At 42.6% G+C, this 12,599-nt stretch overlaps 1 protein-coding gene across 1 annotated transcript in view; it reads right to left on the bottom strand.

Moving 5' to 3' along the window:
- The window catches only part of MDN1 (midasin AAA ATPase 1), a 178,376-nt gene that overhangs the window by 30,678 nt on the left and 135,099 nt on the right, over positions 1–12,599 (bottom strand). The window contains exons 71-81 of the mRNA XM_023742487.1: positions 11,795–11,904; positions 11,057–11,130; positions 10,398–10,596; positions 8,796–8,958; positions 7,282–7,428; positions 4,695–4,821; positions 3,529–3,634; positions 2,872–2,987; positions 1,446–1,931; positions 934–1,160; positions 30–185 (exon numbers count right to left, since the gene is read on the bottom strand). Coding sequence (XP_023598255.1) covers positions 30–185; positions 934–1,160; positions 1,446–1,931; positions 2,872–2,987; positions 3,529–3,634; positions 4,695–4,821; positions 7,282–7,428; positions 8,796–8,958; positions 10,398–10,596; positions 11,057–11,130; positions 11,795–11,904 — 1,911 coding nt within the window. The remainder of the gene's footprint in view (positions 1–29; positions 186–933; positions 1,161–1,445; positions 1,932–2,871; positions 2,988–3,528; positions 3,635–4,694; positions 4,822–7,281; positions 7,429–8,795; positions 8,959–10,397; positions 10,597–11,056; positions 11,131–11,794; positions 11,905–12,599) is intronic.

Below are 12,599 nucleotides of genomic sequence, written 5' to 3'. Positions count from 1 at the left end.
AACTAAAGTTTGTCTCATTTCAGACATACCATCATCTTCTTGTGGTCCTGACTGTTCAGTGTTCTCCTCTGTTTTTTTACTGTTTCTTTCTGCTAAATTCTGGACAGCACAGAGGATGGCACGGATGGCTGTTTCCACTTGCTCTGAAAAATCTTCTACAAATCCTTCATCCAACATTTGGTTTCCTAGTAAGTAAAATGTGCAAAAAAGAAAAATACAATCAACTGCTCCGGTGCCTCTGGAAATCAGTAACAATCCATATACAACAATTCTCATTTGTTATTCTAACCAACAGCCACCTATTAAGTAGTGACTACAGGCCAGACAGTATATCAAACTATACTCAGTATAAAGATGAATGAGACATTCCTTGCCTAGAGAAGTTTACTGTTTTGTGTTAAAAATAATTTTGCCAAAAGAATGCTAAAGATGTCAAAAAATAGTTAAGATGGTACGTATCCAACTTAGTCCAAATACGAGCCCTGAGCTTTTTGGTCTACAGAAGACTGTGACAGACGATAAGCCCGTGCTGCCTCCTGACACCTGCCCTACAAAACATGCGGCATGATGGCAGTTGAAGGCATGGTACTCAAACAAATGAGACAAAAAAGTTGAGAGCTGTGGGTTCCAACCACACATCCCTTGACAGACATCTCTAGAAGAAAACATAATGTGTCTTGAGGACAATATAAACTTAAATGTTAAACCATTTTAACTATTTTTTGATATCTTTGGCATTCTTTTGGCAAAACTGTTTTTAACACAAAAACAATAAACTTCTCTAAGCAAAGAATGTCTCATTCATCTTTGTATTGAGTACAGTTTGACACAGTGTCTGACCCGTAGTCATTACTTAATAGGTGGCTGTTGGTTAGAATAACATTCCTAGACAATACAAGATAATGTTCCTTTACCGAGTAATATAGTCCTTACCTCTGTGGCTACTTGGAGTGAGTAGATGCGTCCTCCAGATAGTAAAGTCAGCTGTGGCTTTATTGATCTCTCCTCTTAGGTATTCCAGGCTCTCAACTAATGCCGTTTGTGGGTCCATTTGCTCAACCTCCATCCCTGGAAGAATGAACAAGGACTCTAGGCCTTGCAAATGAGCTGACACCTGGGACAGGCAACTCAGCCCAGAGGAGCAAACTTCAAAATCTTTCCTGCAACAACAAAATGCCAGTGTTGAAAGGAAGGGGCTATAAGACAAAAAACAAAGCAAAACAACAACAACACAAAATAAAGATCCTGCAGCACCTAAAGTGCATGTCAGGAAAAACCCACTGTATTTGAAGGTTTATAGCTAGAGATATGCCACAAAGCACTACACTGGTCCAGTGAATAATGGAGGACTGAAGCATAATTATTTCCATAACTTTATCCTATTACTAAATTCTGACCAAGCACGCAAACATACAGATGAGGAATAAAGACACAGCCACACTCACCAAGAATGAAACAGAGTCTCACAAGACTGCTGTCTAATTTTGTCAACATCGGCTTTCACTGTTTTAATGGTTTTTAGCATCTCTGTTACTCTCGCTGTTGACTGTTGCCAAAGCTGGTCCTGTTTCCGCATCCGGCAACCAGAGGGCAGCTGATTTCCAGGCACTGGGGATGGGTAGGTAAGATCTGATGGGAAGAGGTCAGGCACTGCCCCAGAAAGCTGTCCCTTGGTAAGTTCTTGTCCTTCTGGGTGGGGAGCAGAAGGCTGGCCCTGTGCCTGGGCATCGTCATGGCTTGGAGCCATCTCTGCACTGGGGCAGCACTGGAGGAGCCAGGAGAGCTGCTCGAGCAGGATCTGGCTCTGCATGGCCAGGTGCTGTAGCCTCTCTGTCCACTGCTGCATGCCATCCTGAGGGGGGAAGGCCACGGGGTAGACCGAGGACCCCGTCAGCCTGCCGTGAATCTCCTGCACACAGCTGAGGAGGTTCCTGTGCAGAGAAACCCATGGAGAAAACACAATAGTAAATTAGTTTGTGTATTTCTCAGCCAAGCATGGGCTTTTACCCTTACTCAAGAAGGGAGGATGCCCCAGATAGGTTTAAGAAGTCTTTTAAAATGCCTCCCAAAGTTGGTAAACACACCCATCAGTCTTTCAGGAAAGGTATCAAAACTCACTGCTTCTTACCTAAGACCTACCACTCTCTAATCCAACATACTCATACCATTGCAGTGATTTCAATCATTATTTAAAAAAAAAAAGAAAAAAAAAAAGATCTAATAAACGTACTGTACTTTGCTAGATAAACGCTAATGAATGGAGCAGACAATAGCTGAAGCCCAAGCAATTACAGTCTGGAAACACCATCTCTCAGCCAAGAATCCACTTAACAGATGATGATATCTCTCCTGTCTTAATCTTTTAACTATCTGTTTCCATTGAGGGGCACCAAGTATGGCTCAGCAAACTGCCACTCTGTGATCCAAAAAGCCTAACAAATAGAAACAGACTCAAATCTGAACTATACTACAGAGACTGGGATGACCCAACACCACATATAGAACCCCACCTACCAGCCAAAATAGACTTTCAGCAACGAATGTCCTCATTCCAGTCCCAGGTGCAGCTCAGCCATGACAATTTACTGTCTTACACAGCACTGAACTCATTCCTCAGGCCCCATTCTCCCAGGAGTCATTGCCAAGGTAGGGGGCAGGAACATATCACCATAGGCTTTTCTCACTGGGACACATAAAACTCACCACCAAAAGCAAGGGGCAGAACCAAGGGAAACCCACTGTCCAAACACCACCTGCCTCGTGGGGCTACAGGTGTCACCTCAAGATTCCTCACACCATGTGCAGCAACTCTGAGCTGACTTACACAATTCTTCCTAGTTCATGTCACAAACCCAACCAGTCAGTGGATACCTGAGGATGATCCACTGCTCGGTCAGCGCGGTCAGGGAGCGCCGCTGTTGGATAAGCATCTTCATCAAATGGGCTGAGAACCCTTTACACCGCTCAACATTGCCCAAGCCCATTTCCTGGATTGGGGGAAAGGAAAAGCAAACTGAAGGTGCTGCCAGCAAACACCACCCACAGAGACATGCTAGAAAGTTATTTCATGGAATGCTCTCCAGGGGAAGAGCCCTTGTTGACGTGAGCTTCAGATGTGCTGCGTCTAGAAGTGACACACTTGTCTCTTTAAGCAGTGGCTGTCAAATTATGCTGCCAAAGATCACTGATATTCCATGAATGGAAACTAGGTTTAACTACTAAAACGGTGTATTAGTGGTCTTTCCTCAATTTACAGGGTAAAAAGATTTGTAGATGGCATTTTCTCATTTGAAGGCTTCCTTCCATAATTTTTCTTACACATTGGGTCCCAGTGGCAAGTGTGCATCAAAGAATTTAATATAAGATGCTCTCTGATTTAGCACAAAATTACACTGACTTATATTCTAAGTTTAATGGTGCTCTGCAAAAAGCAGTTATTTCCAGTAATGGGCTACTATCACCTAACAAGGTCTGAGAATCCTGCCCTGGGATGAACTGAACTACAATTCAGAGGTTATAGCATTCTACCTTGACAGGGGTTGCTAGGGCTACATTAAGCCTGGCATGCCGTGCAAGAGATCGATAAAAATACTTCTGGCACCCATCCCACGAAGATGAGATTTCTGCAAGCAGCCTGGAAAAGAAATCAACATGATTTACTTAATCAAACTACAATCTCCCACCCCAGATCTTGAAGATTCAGAGACTGGTATATTTGGCCACAACTGAAAGCCAAGAGTTTGAATAGATTTATTTCTTTGAGGACTTAGGCACTCATCGATCCTCTATACAGAGGATACACTGCATACTTAGCACTGGAAGTATAGTGAAGAAATAAATTATGATACCAATATGTTTTCCTTAATTAAAACTTTATAACTGTCTTGGTAGTGGAAACTAAGGATCATAATTCTGATGCCTACAGGGGCAAGCAGACAGCATAAATGATTAAGGACAGCAACACACAAAATGATAAATGGCAGTGACACCTGACCTCAACGTGGGGGAAGCAAGAAGGGGTGTTGAGGACTACAGTGAATTAGAGAGTATGTGCCTTGTTGACAGGAGCGAGCTACCACTCAGCTATAGCCAACTGTTGACCAAATGGGAATGAGAGCTCATTGGACAAATTTTCCTAAAAACAAAAATCCAGAATGTTTATGTAAAATTTCTCCTTTTTACAATGTTGCATCGAATTCAGATTTAAAGCACTGATAGGGGCCACTAAGACAAAAACCAAAAAAAACACACGCAAATACTTGCTGTATTTAGCTCACACAAGGCATCATTTACAATCTCTTTTGTGGACATTAACAAAGAGGTAGCTCTATCTGTCTCAAAGGTTTATAGGTGCTCAAACTCAAGACAGTATTGGAAGCTATACGGGGTATAGACAGAGCAGCCAAGAACGTTGCCATTCTCTCAGTTTCATCTGCACATTCAAAGGAAATGAACAGGCCTTAGGAAATCAAAGGATGGAAGGAAAGAATGGAGGATAAGGAGGAAAGGGGAAGGGAAGAAGAAAAAAATTAACACTTACTGAATGGTCACCCTGGGCCGAGTTCTGAACAGGCACTTTTGAAATATTATCTTAATCTTTACAATGCAGTAAAAGAGCTACTGTTATCCACATTTTGACAAATGAGGGAACGGAGGCTTAAAAGACTTACTCAGTGTATAATTAAAACACAAACCTAGAATCAGCCTCCTGAGTGTTGCTGACTATAGACAACGTGCTCCGGAGATCTAACGGGTGAAGATGAAGTATCTCTTGGGAGTTTTTTGAACGAGCCCAGGCAAGTCCTTTGCGGTATGACAAACCTAGAAAATAAACAGCATTAGTTTAAGGAAAGGAGCCCTGATGGCACAGTGGCTAAGCACTTGGCTGCTAACCGAAAGGTCAGTGGGTCAAAGCTACCAGCTGTTCCTCAGGAGGATGATGTGGCAGTCTGCTTCCGTAAAGATTACAGGCTTGGAAACCCTATGGAGCGGTTCTACTCTGTCCTACAGGGTCGCTATGAGCCAGAATTGACTCAAGGCAATGGGTTTGGTTTTTTATTTTAGTTTAAGGAAAGAGACTTGCAGCTAGAATGGACTTCCTCCACCCATGTCCTTGCAACTCAAAGTAAAGTCCTCTGAAACATACTCTCAGGCCCCACCCCACCCCTACTGAAACAGAATCTGCATCTGCACTTTAACAAGATCCCCAGGTAACTGGCTAGTTAAATGTGAGAAGCCCTCCTTTTTATGCTACATTAGTGGGTGGGTGCCATAAAGCATGCAGTGATGAAAATAAAGATATAGCTTCTGAGAAAGCAAATTACAAAACTGTGAAACTATGTGGGGTCATAAATGGCTTATCATGTGATTTAGGCATGTGTGACTGCAAGTCCTGAAATGGCATTTCAAAATCTTGCTTGCTTTTTTGACAATAGATTCTCAGATATGACATTAAAGGCACAAGCAATCAAAGACAAAATAAAGTGAACTTCATCAAAATTTAAAAGCTTTTGTGTACCAAAGGATTTTATCAAAAGGTAAAGAAACACCCACCCCATCTAGAGCAAGGGAGAATGAAGAAAACAAAAGACACAAGGGAAAGATTAGTCCAAAGGACTCATGGACCACAACTACCACAGCCTCCACCAGACTGAGTCCAGCACAATTAGATGGTGCCCAGCTACCACCACTGACTGCTCTGACAGGGATCACAATAGAGGGTCCCAGACAGAGCTGGAGAAAAATGTAGAACAAAATTTTAATTCACAAAAAAAGACCAGACTTAATAGTCTGACAGGGAATAGAGAAACCCCAAGACTATAGTTCCCGGACACTCCTTTAGCTCATTAATGAAGTCACTCCTGAGGTTCACCCTTCAGCCAAAGATTAGACAGGCCCATAAAACAAAATGAGACTAAAGGGACACACCAGCCCAGGGGCAAGGACGAGAAGGCAGGAGGGGACAGGAAAGCTGGTAAGTGAGAACCCAAGGTAGAGAAGGGGAGTGTTGACGCGTTGTAGAGTTGGTAACCAATGTCACAAAACCATGTGTATTAATTGTTTACTGAGAAACTAGTTTGCTCTGTAAACCTTCATCTAAAACAATTTTTAAAAAAAAAAGTATGCAGAACAGCCAGAGCATGGAAAAAAAAAGAAGAAAAAAAAAATCACTGGTCACCTTTGGAAATTACTAGGGTACCAATCTAATTATTTTGGAAATAATAAAATCAACCATTAAAAAGAAAATAAAGTAAAGAAACAACCTAAGAATGGGAGAAAATATTCGGGAACCAAATATCTGATAATGGTTTAATATCCAGAATATATAAAGAACTCCCACAACTCAACAACAGAAGAACAACCCGATCAAAAAATGAGCAAAAGACTTGAATAGATATTTCACCAAAGATAAGCAAATGGCCAATGAGCACATGAAAAGATGCTCAAATTCATCAGGAAAATGCAAATCAAAACCACAATGCAATACCACTTCACATCCACTAGGATAGCTATTATCAGAAAAATGGAAAACAACAAATGTTGGCCAGGATGTGGAGAAATTGGGATCCTCCTGGCATTGCTGGTGGGAATGTAAAACATTCAGCTGTTGTGCAAAACAGTTTGGCGGTTCCTCAAAAAGTTGAACCTGGAATTACCATATGACCGAGCAATTCCACTCCTGGTTCTAAATCCAAAAGACTTGAAAGCAGGAACTGAAGCACGTACTTTTCACCAATGTTTGTTGCAGCATTATTCACAATAGCTAAAAGGTGGAAACAACTCAAGTGTCCATCAAGAGATAAATGGATAAAGAAAATGTGGTATAACCATATAATGGAACAGTATTCCACCACAAAGAGAAATGAAGTTCTGATACACAACATGACATGGCTGAACCTTGAAAACATTATGCTAAGTGAAGTAAGTCAGACACGAAAGGACAAATATTGTATGCTTCTATTTATATAAAATGTCCACAAACAGGCAAATGCATAGAGACCAAAGTTTACTAGTGGCTACCAGAGGCAAGTGGGAGGGGGAACTGGGGAGTTATTGCTTAAGGGGTACTGAATTTCTGTTTAAGAATGATGGAGGAAAAAAAAATGGAAATGGATAGTGGTGATAGTTGCACAACATGATGAGTGTAATGTCACTGAATTGTACACATAAAAATGGTTGAGATGGCAAATGTTCAGTTATATATATTTTACCACAATAAAATTTTAAAAACAACAACAAAAAACCTTGACTGCCACCTTCTGTTGTCACGCAGGGCCTTACCGGTGTTTGTAAGGTGTTTAAAGAGGTCTGATAAAGCTCGCTGCTTCTGCATGAGAATGTGCTTGGCTTCTGAACGCTGTTTCTCCTTCTCAGAGGAGGGCTCCACCTGTAAGCTCTGCAGCTCACACACAGAGGAAATTACTTCACCTATAGGGGAAACACAGAAACCCCTGGGGCTTATTAATGTGCTTATATTACCCATGACTGGGGACCTTTCCAGGAACAAGCACCACGTGTCGTTTATCTTTCTATCCTGGGCACCTCAGACAGCCCCTGGCATTTGGTCAAGTGTTTGAATTCAGGGATCAAGATGCATGGAAACAAAAATAAAATCACATGGGATTCCAGATATCTTGACAATAAACAACCCCAAAAAAAGCAGGTGTTTTAACATAGGGGTTTTATAATCAATCAAGCAAAAAGAACTTACGGAACACCAACAACATATACTGTATTGTACTAGGAACTGCTGCTTTTAATGACCTGAGGTAATTATCTGGTGAACATGATTGAGTGCCTACACTGTACTTGGCAGATGCTCTTTTAATCTACGCAACTCCAGAAGCACTTACTTGTAGCCCCATTTTATAAACTGTAAAGTCACTTTCTAAAGGCTTTTCAGCTAAAGAGAGGACGAGCGAGGACTTGAACCCTTGCCTGTCATGCTGCCTTCCTGAATACACACGGGGCCTACTGAACAAGGGTGCTGCCCACCTACCACAGGAAGTCATTGGATGAGAGCCAGCACACCACTGCACCATACACTGACACTCTGGGAGAGTGACAGAAGAGAACACGCTCTATGCTGTACAGAGCAAATGCCCTTTCCATATGGGGTCTTGTATTTCATTCACCCTCATCATCAGGCTCAGGCAGGCACGTCACCTTGAGCAATGGATAATCAGGCTGCTACTCTAACAAGTTTTAAAAATAAAGAGCACCAGGTCAGACTAGCTTCATTAAAGTAAGTGACACAACACTCACTGTGGGGATGGAAGAGGGTGCCAAGGGCCCAAACAGCCTATCAGGCTCTAGCTTAGGTTCCCTTCCCCAGCCGTTGCTCTGTTATCCACAGAGCAGGTCTTGGCTCTCGTCTTTCCTGAGCAGAGACAGCCAGGAAGATGAAACTGCTAAAGTGAAGGAAGCAAGAAGAGGTCTGTGAGTGAACCTTCCTCTTCCATTAACTCAAGGGAGACAACATTTTGAGAGGTGGGGACAGCTTAGAGACTCTGGGAGATCCATCTCTTTGCCCCATGTCCCCAACCAATAATAGTATAGACAGGGCTGTTGTAGAAAATGGCATAATATACACTAGTTTTACATGAGAGAGGACAAGATGAAAAGTATGATGACAATTTGTGTTGTCTCAGTTGTCTTCTGTTTAGGCTCTACTAGTTTCTAGTCCTCTTGCTTATTCAATTAACTGTTCAATACTATTCAGGTGTCAAGAAAAGGACATATACAACACATTCCCACCCACCTAGACCATCCTTGCCGTGGCTGCTGGCACCCACCTGTGAACTGATCGAGGCCCTCCACTAGGTGTGGCAGGGGGCTCCCCTTCATGAATGTCAGGCATATCTTCCTCATTCGCTTCGTGAGCTTTGGCAAGCGACTCAGAAGCTCCCCCTCCAAGGGAAAAGGAGCAACACCCTGACACAGTTCTGGAATCATGGCCTATGAGACAGAACACAGGTTAATTTAACTGCCAAGAACTATACTGACCTCTAACCTTCTAACCTGCATAGGTGCTAATTTAAATGCTGTGCCCCACACACCCAACTCAACAAACATTACATGACTTTATCACCATCTCTGATGTTTCACGAGTACAAATGTAGTGTTACTAAAATTAAAATAGGCATGTACCATGGATATTTAGAAAACTGTATTGCTGCTCCATATGAGATTACTGTAGTAGAAGGACACTCCTCCCTGCCCCCAGCCCTGGACAATTCTTTCTATGCTGGTCATGAGGAAACTTCTGATTTATGAACATAGCAGGATGAATAACATAACTGCTGCCCTTAAGATGCTAAGCTGCACTGTGTTTCTCAAAACCACAAGTAAAAATAAACAGATCTGCCAAATCCTACTTCTACTTCTACCTCCTCCTACCTTACAATTCCAGATTAACCTTTCAAATATCAGGCACCCAGATTATCAGATACAGGAAAGATCTTTTATCCCTTAGGGACAGATTTTCATTATTTTTTTCCTGAAAACCAAAACCCATTGCCGTTGAGTTGATTCCAACTCTTAGCAATCCTATAGGACAGGGCAGAACTGCCCTATAGGGTTTCCAAGGAGCGGCTGGTGGATTTGAACTGCCGACGTTTTGGTTAGCAGCCAAGCTCTTAGCCACTGAGCCACTGTCATCAAGAGCAAACCAAAATTTTTGGTCAGCATGACAAATACAGTTAAAAGAAAATAAACTTGGCAACCATATCATATCTGTGTAGCTATATGCTATATGCTCAATTTCTATTATGCCTTCAGAACTATTAAAATATTAAAAGCAGCTTGAGGATCTCCATTACTCGCTCTGTGGACTCCAGGTTGGGAAGCTCAGTCAGAGGGCAAAGGGATTACTCTCTTGAGCAGTGCTCCTTCACCCTGGGGCTCCCAACACCCAAGCACGTGTAGCAGGAGTGCCCCTCCTGTAACAGACCTGCTCACCTAAGGTCTCTCTGACTTTCAAATTTTCAGGAATTTTGCAAGTCAGCTCGTAGCTGTTGGTGTTTGAAATTGGACATGATGGGCATGTTTACACCACAGTAATAAGCAAACACCACAAACCAGCACACCACTGCACACATCCACCCCTTGTGCAGCCGAAAGGCACCTTCTAATCTCCCTCACAGGTAGACAAAATGTTCACAGATAAGCACAAAGGTTACTTCCCATAGTCTAGCATTAAACTTTCAGTGTGAAGGCTGATGCTTTTTGCCTTATTCTGCAGTGGGGTCAGGCAAACAAATAAATGCTATACATGTGCAAAGAGCAGTATTTCAAAGGCATTTTCTTGCCTAGTTTGAAGGAGACCCCTTAGACGTAAAACGTACATTCCATCTGTCTGGCTTAGGAATAACAAACACTATTTTATGAGCTAGTACCTGTCCAGTTGCCGGCCGGGCTAACAAGGTCTCCCTCATTGCCCTGTTCAGACTTTGAATGGGAGACGGGTCACTCGTGGCTGCATCTGTTGGCCCGGGCAAAAAGTCAGACTGTTCCTCTTTATCACTCTCAACCAGAGATGACCGGCAAGGTTCACTCAGCACAGCTTCAAATTTCTTCATGAATTTAAAGAGGGTCCTGACCCCAAATAATGACAGAGGTGAGAAGAAAAAATTGAATACAAAGTGAGGAAATATAAAAGTACAGTATAATGTATATACGTATACACAATCTTGCCCATTTAATAAAAAAAAAAAAAAAGAATGGCTCGTACTGTCATCCCCCTTTCACAGAGGAAGAAACTAAACTGAGGAACAGTGGGGTCACTTTGTGCATGGTAAAATGGATGGTTGGTGGAGGACAACTTAACCCTTCTATAGCATGTAGGCTGCTTTTGTCTGAAGGCATACCAATTCCTCCTACAGGTGGACTTTGCTTTGGGTAGCAGGGGGTGGTGTTGGAAGGTCATATCAAAACAATCTAGCATTTTTCAGAAACTTAAGGCAGCACTAAGCCAGGCCACTGTAGCAGCGTAGTCTTCCTGCTGACCATTCAGAATTCTGGGCGTCAATCACCCCCATTTTAGAAGATGAACTACCTGTGTGTCTTTTCCACAGATTGTTTAATGGACCAGAAGCTGACATCATTCCACTTGGATATCTTAACAAATTCCTGTAAGACAAACGAAGCTCAAGGAACACCTTTATAAAGCTAGTGTGATTCTGTTTCTCTCTATATCATCTGCTTGCCAAAGACCAGAGCCCACTCCTTCCCAAACACAGGACTGTGTGTCCAAGAACAAGTAAAACAAGTCTAAAAAAGAAACCATGTGATTGTTTCAAAAGGGTGAAATAAGTGCTGCTACAATCAATAGGCCACCTGATACAGGAGCCCCCAAGTTAGTCACGTGCCACACTCACCTAAAGAATCAAATAAGAGAGGGCCCTCTTTAACCCGAGCGCCTCAAGGGCACAGGGACCCACACTCCAGGGCATGCCTCTGAGGTGGAAGTTCAGCATGGGCAGGACCGAGGGAGCACTGACAAACTTCTCGAGGCCATCCCGTTGAGGAGCCTGGGAAATCCATCAGCGGACAGGTAGGGGCCACTCCACTAACCCCTAACACACTTGGCTGAGGTGGCAATGAAGCCAGTGCCACAAAATGTAAATCTTACATCCTACTTGGCAGTGCCTCCTCCATTCCCTTTAGCCCCCTGCCTCACTGTGTTTAAATAAAGCACGTCTCATTGCTAAATGGGTAAAAGAACAGAAGTAAATAAAAAGCATTTGCTGATTCTTATTCTCCCAATAGTAAGCATGACAGCTGTTCATCTTACTTTAAGTTCTTTTTCTAGAGGGGAACGAAGTTCCACAATTTTGGCCTGGATCCGGTCAAAGAATTGCTTGTAATAATGGTACAAATTCCACAGAACACTGCAAAGTGCATCTGGAAGAAATGAAAAGGAAACAAAAATACCACACTTGCTGTGTGTGCCATTGGCCCCAGCTGTGGGCTTCACATTTCAGTGATGATCCTTCCTCACTACTCTTTAGGCCATGAGGTTACAGCACGTTCCACAGGCAGACTATGCAGCAGTACAGGGAATGTCTGTAGTTCCCAGAGATGCAGGCTGTCAACACTACCCTATTTTTCATTTCAGCTTGTAGGAAATTCCTTCTGTTGCACTTCTGTTTTTAAAGATGGTGCACTCAAAGTTTCTGCTAAGACCACAATTTTTAACTCTCTGAATCTACTTTAAAAGTAAAAATCAGCAGAAACCGAGCCTGTTTTAAAAGATGGCATATTAAGAGGTTTCCCTCGACTGCTCGTTCATGGGCAATCTATACTGATCTTACAGTGTGTCTTATCCAGATTGCTGTGGTCAGAGACGGTGATGACAGTAGACAGTTTTATGTGCAGTTAGTTGATATGCGGCGGGACTCGCAATAGATCAAAGAACCTAATAATGGCCTGGATCAAGCCAGAGTTTCGCAGGACATATACACTGTCTAGACAGAAAGATGTGCTGCCTCGACATGCCAGCTCCTGAGATCTTCATTCAGTAATTTACCTCTGCCAGTGTTCAATAGTCAAGGCTTCATCTATAAACAGTCTGCACTTTACTTTGTGCATTCTTTTCT

The sequence above is a fragment of the Trichechus manatus genome, unplaced genomic scaffold (genome assembly GCF_000243295.1).
Source record: "Trichechus manatus latirostris isolate Lorelei unplaced genomic scaffold, TriManLat1.0 scaffold00211, whole genome shotgun sequence".
Lineage (NCBI taxonomy): Eukaryota > Metazoa > Chordata > Mammalia > Sirenia > Trichechidae > Trichechus > Trichechus manatus.
The sequence above is the reverse complement of the archived record's forward strand: the minus strand, read 5'-3'. Positions and strand labels throughout refer to the sequence as shown.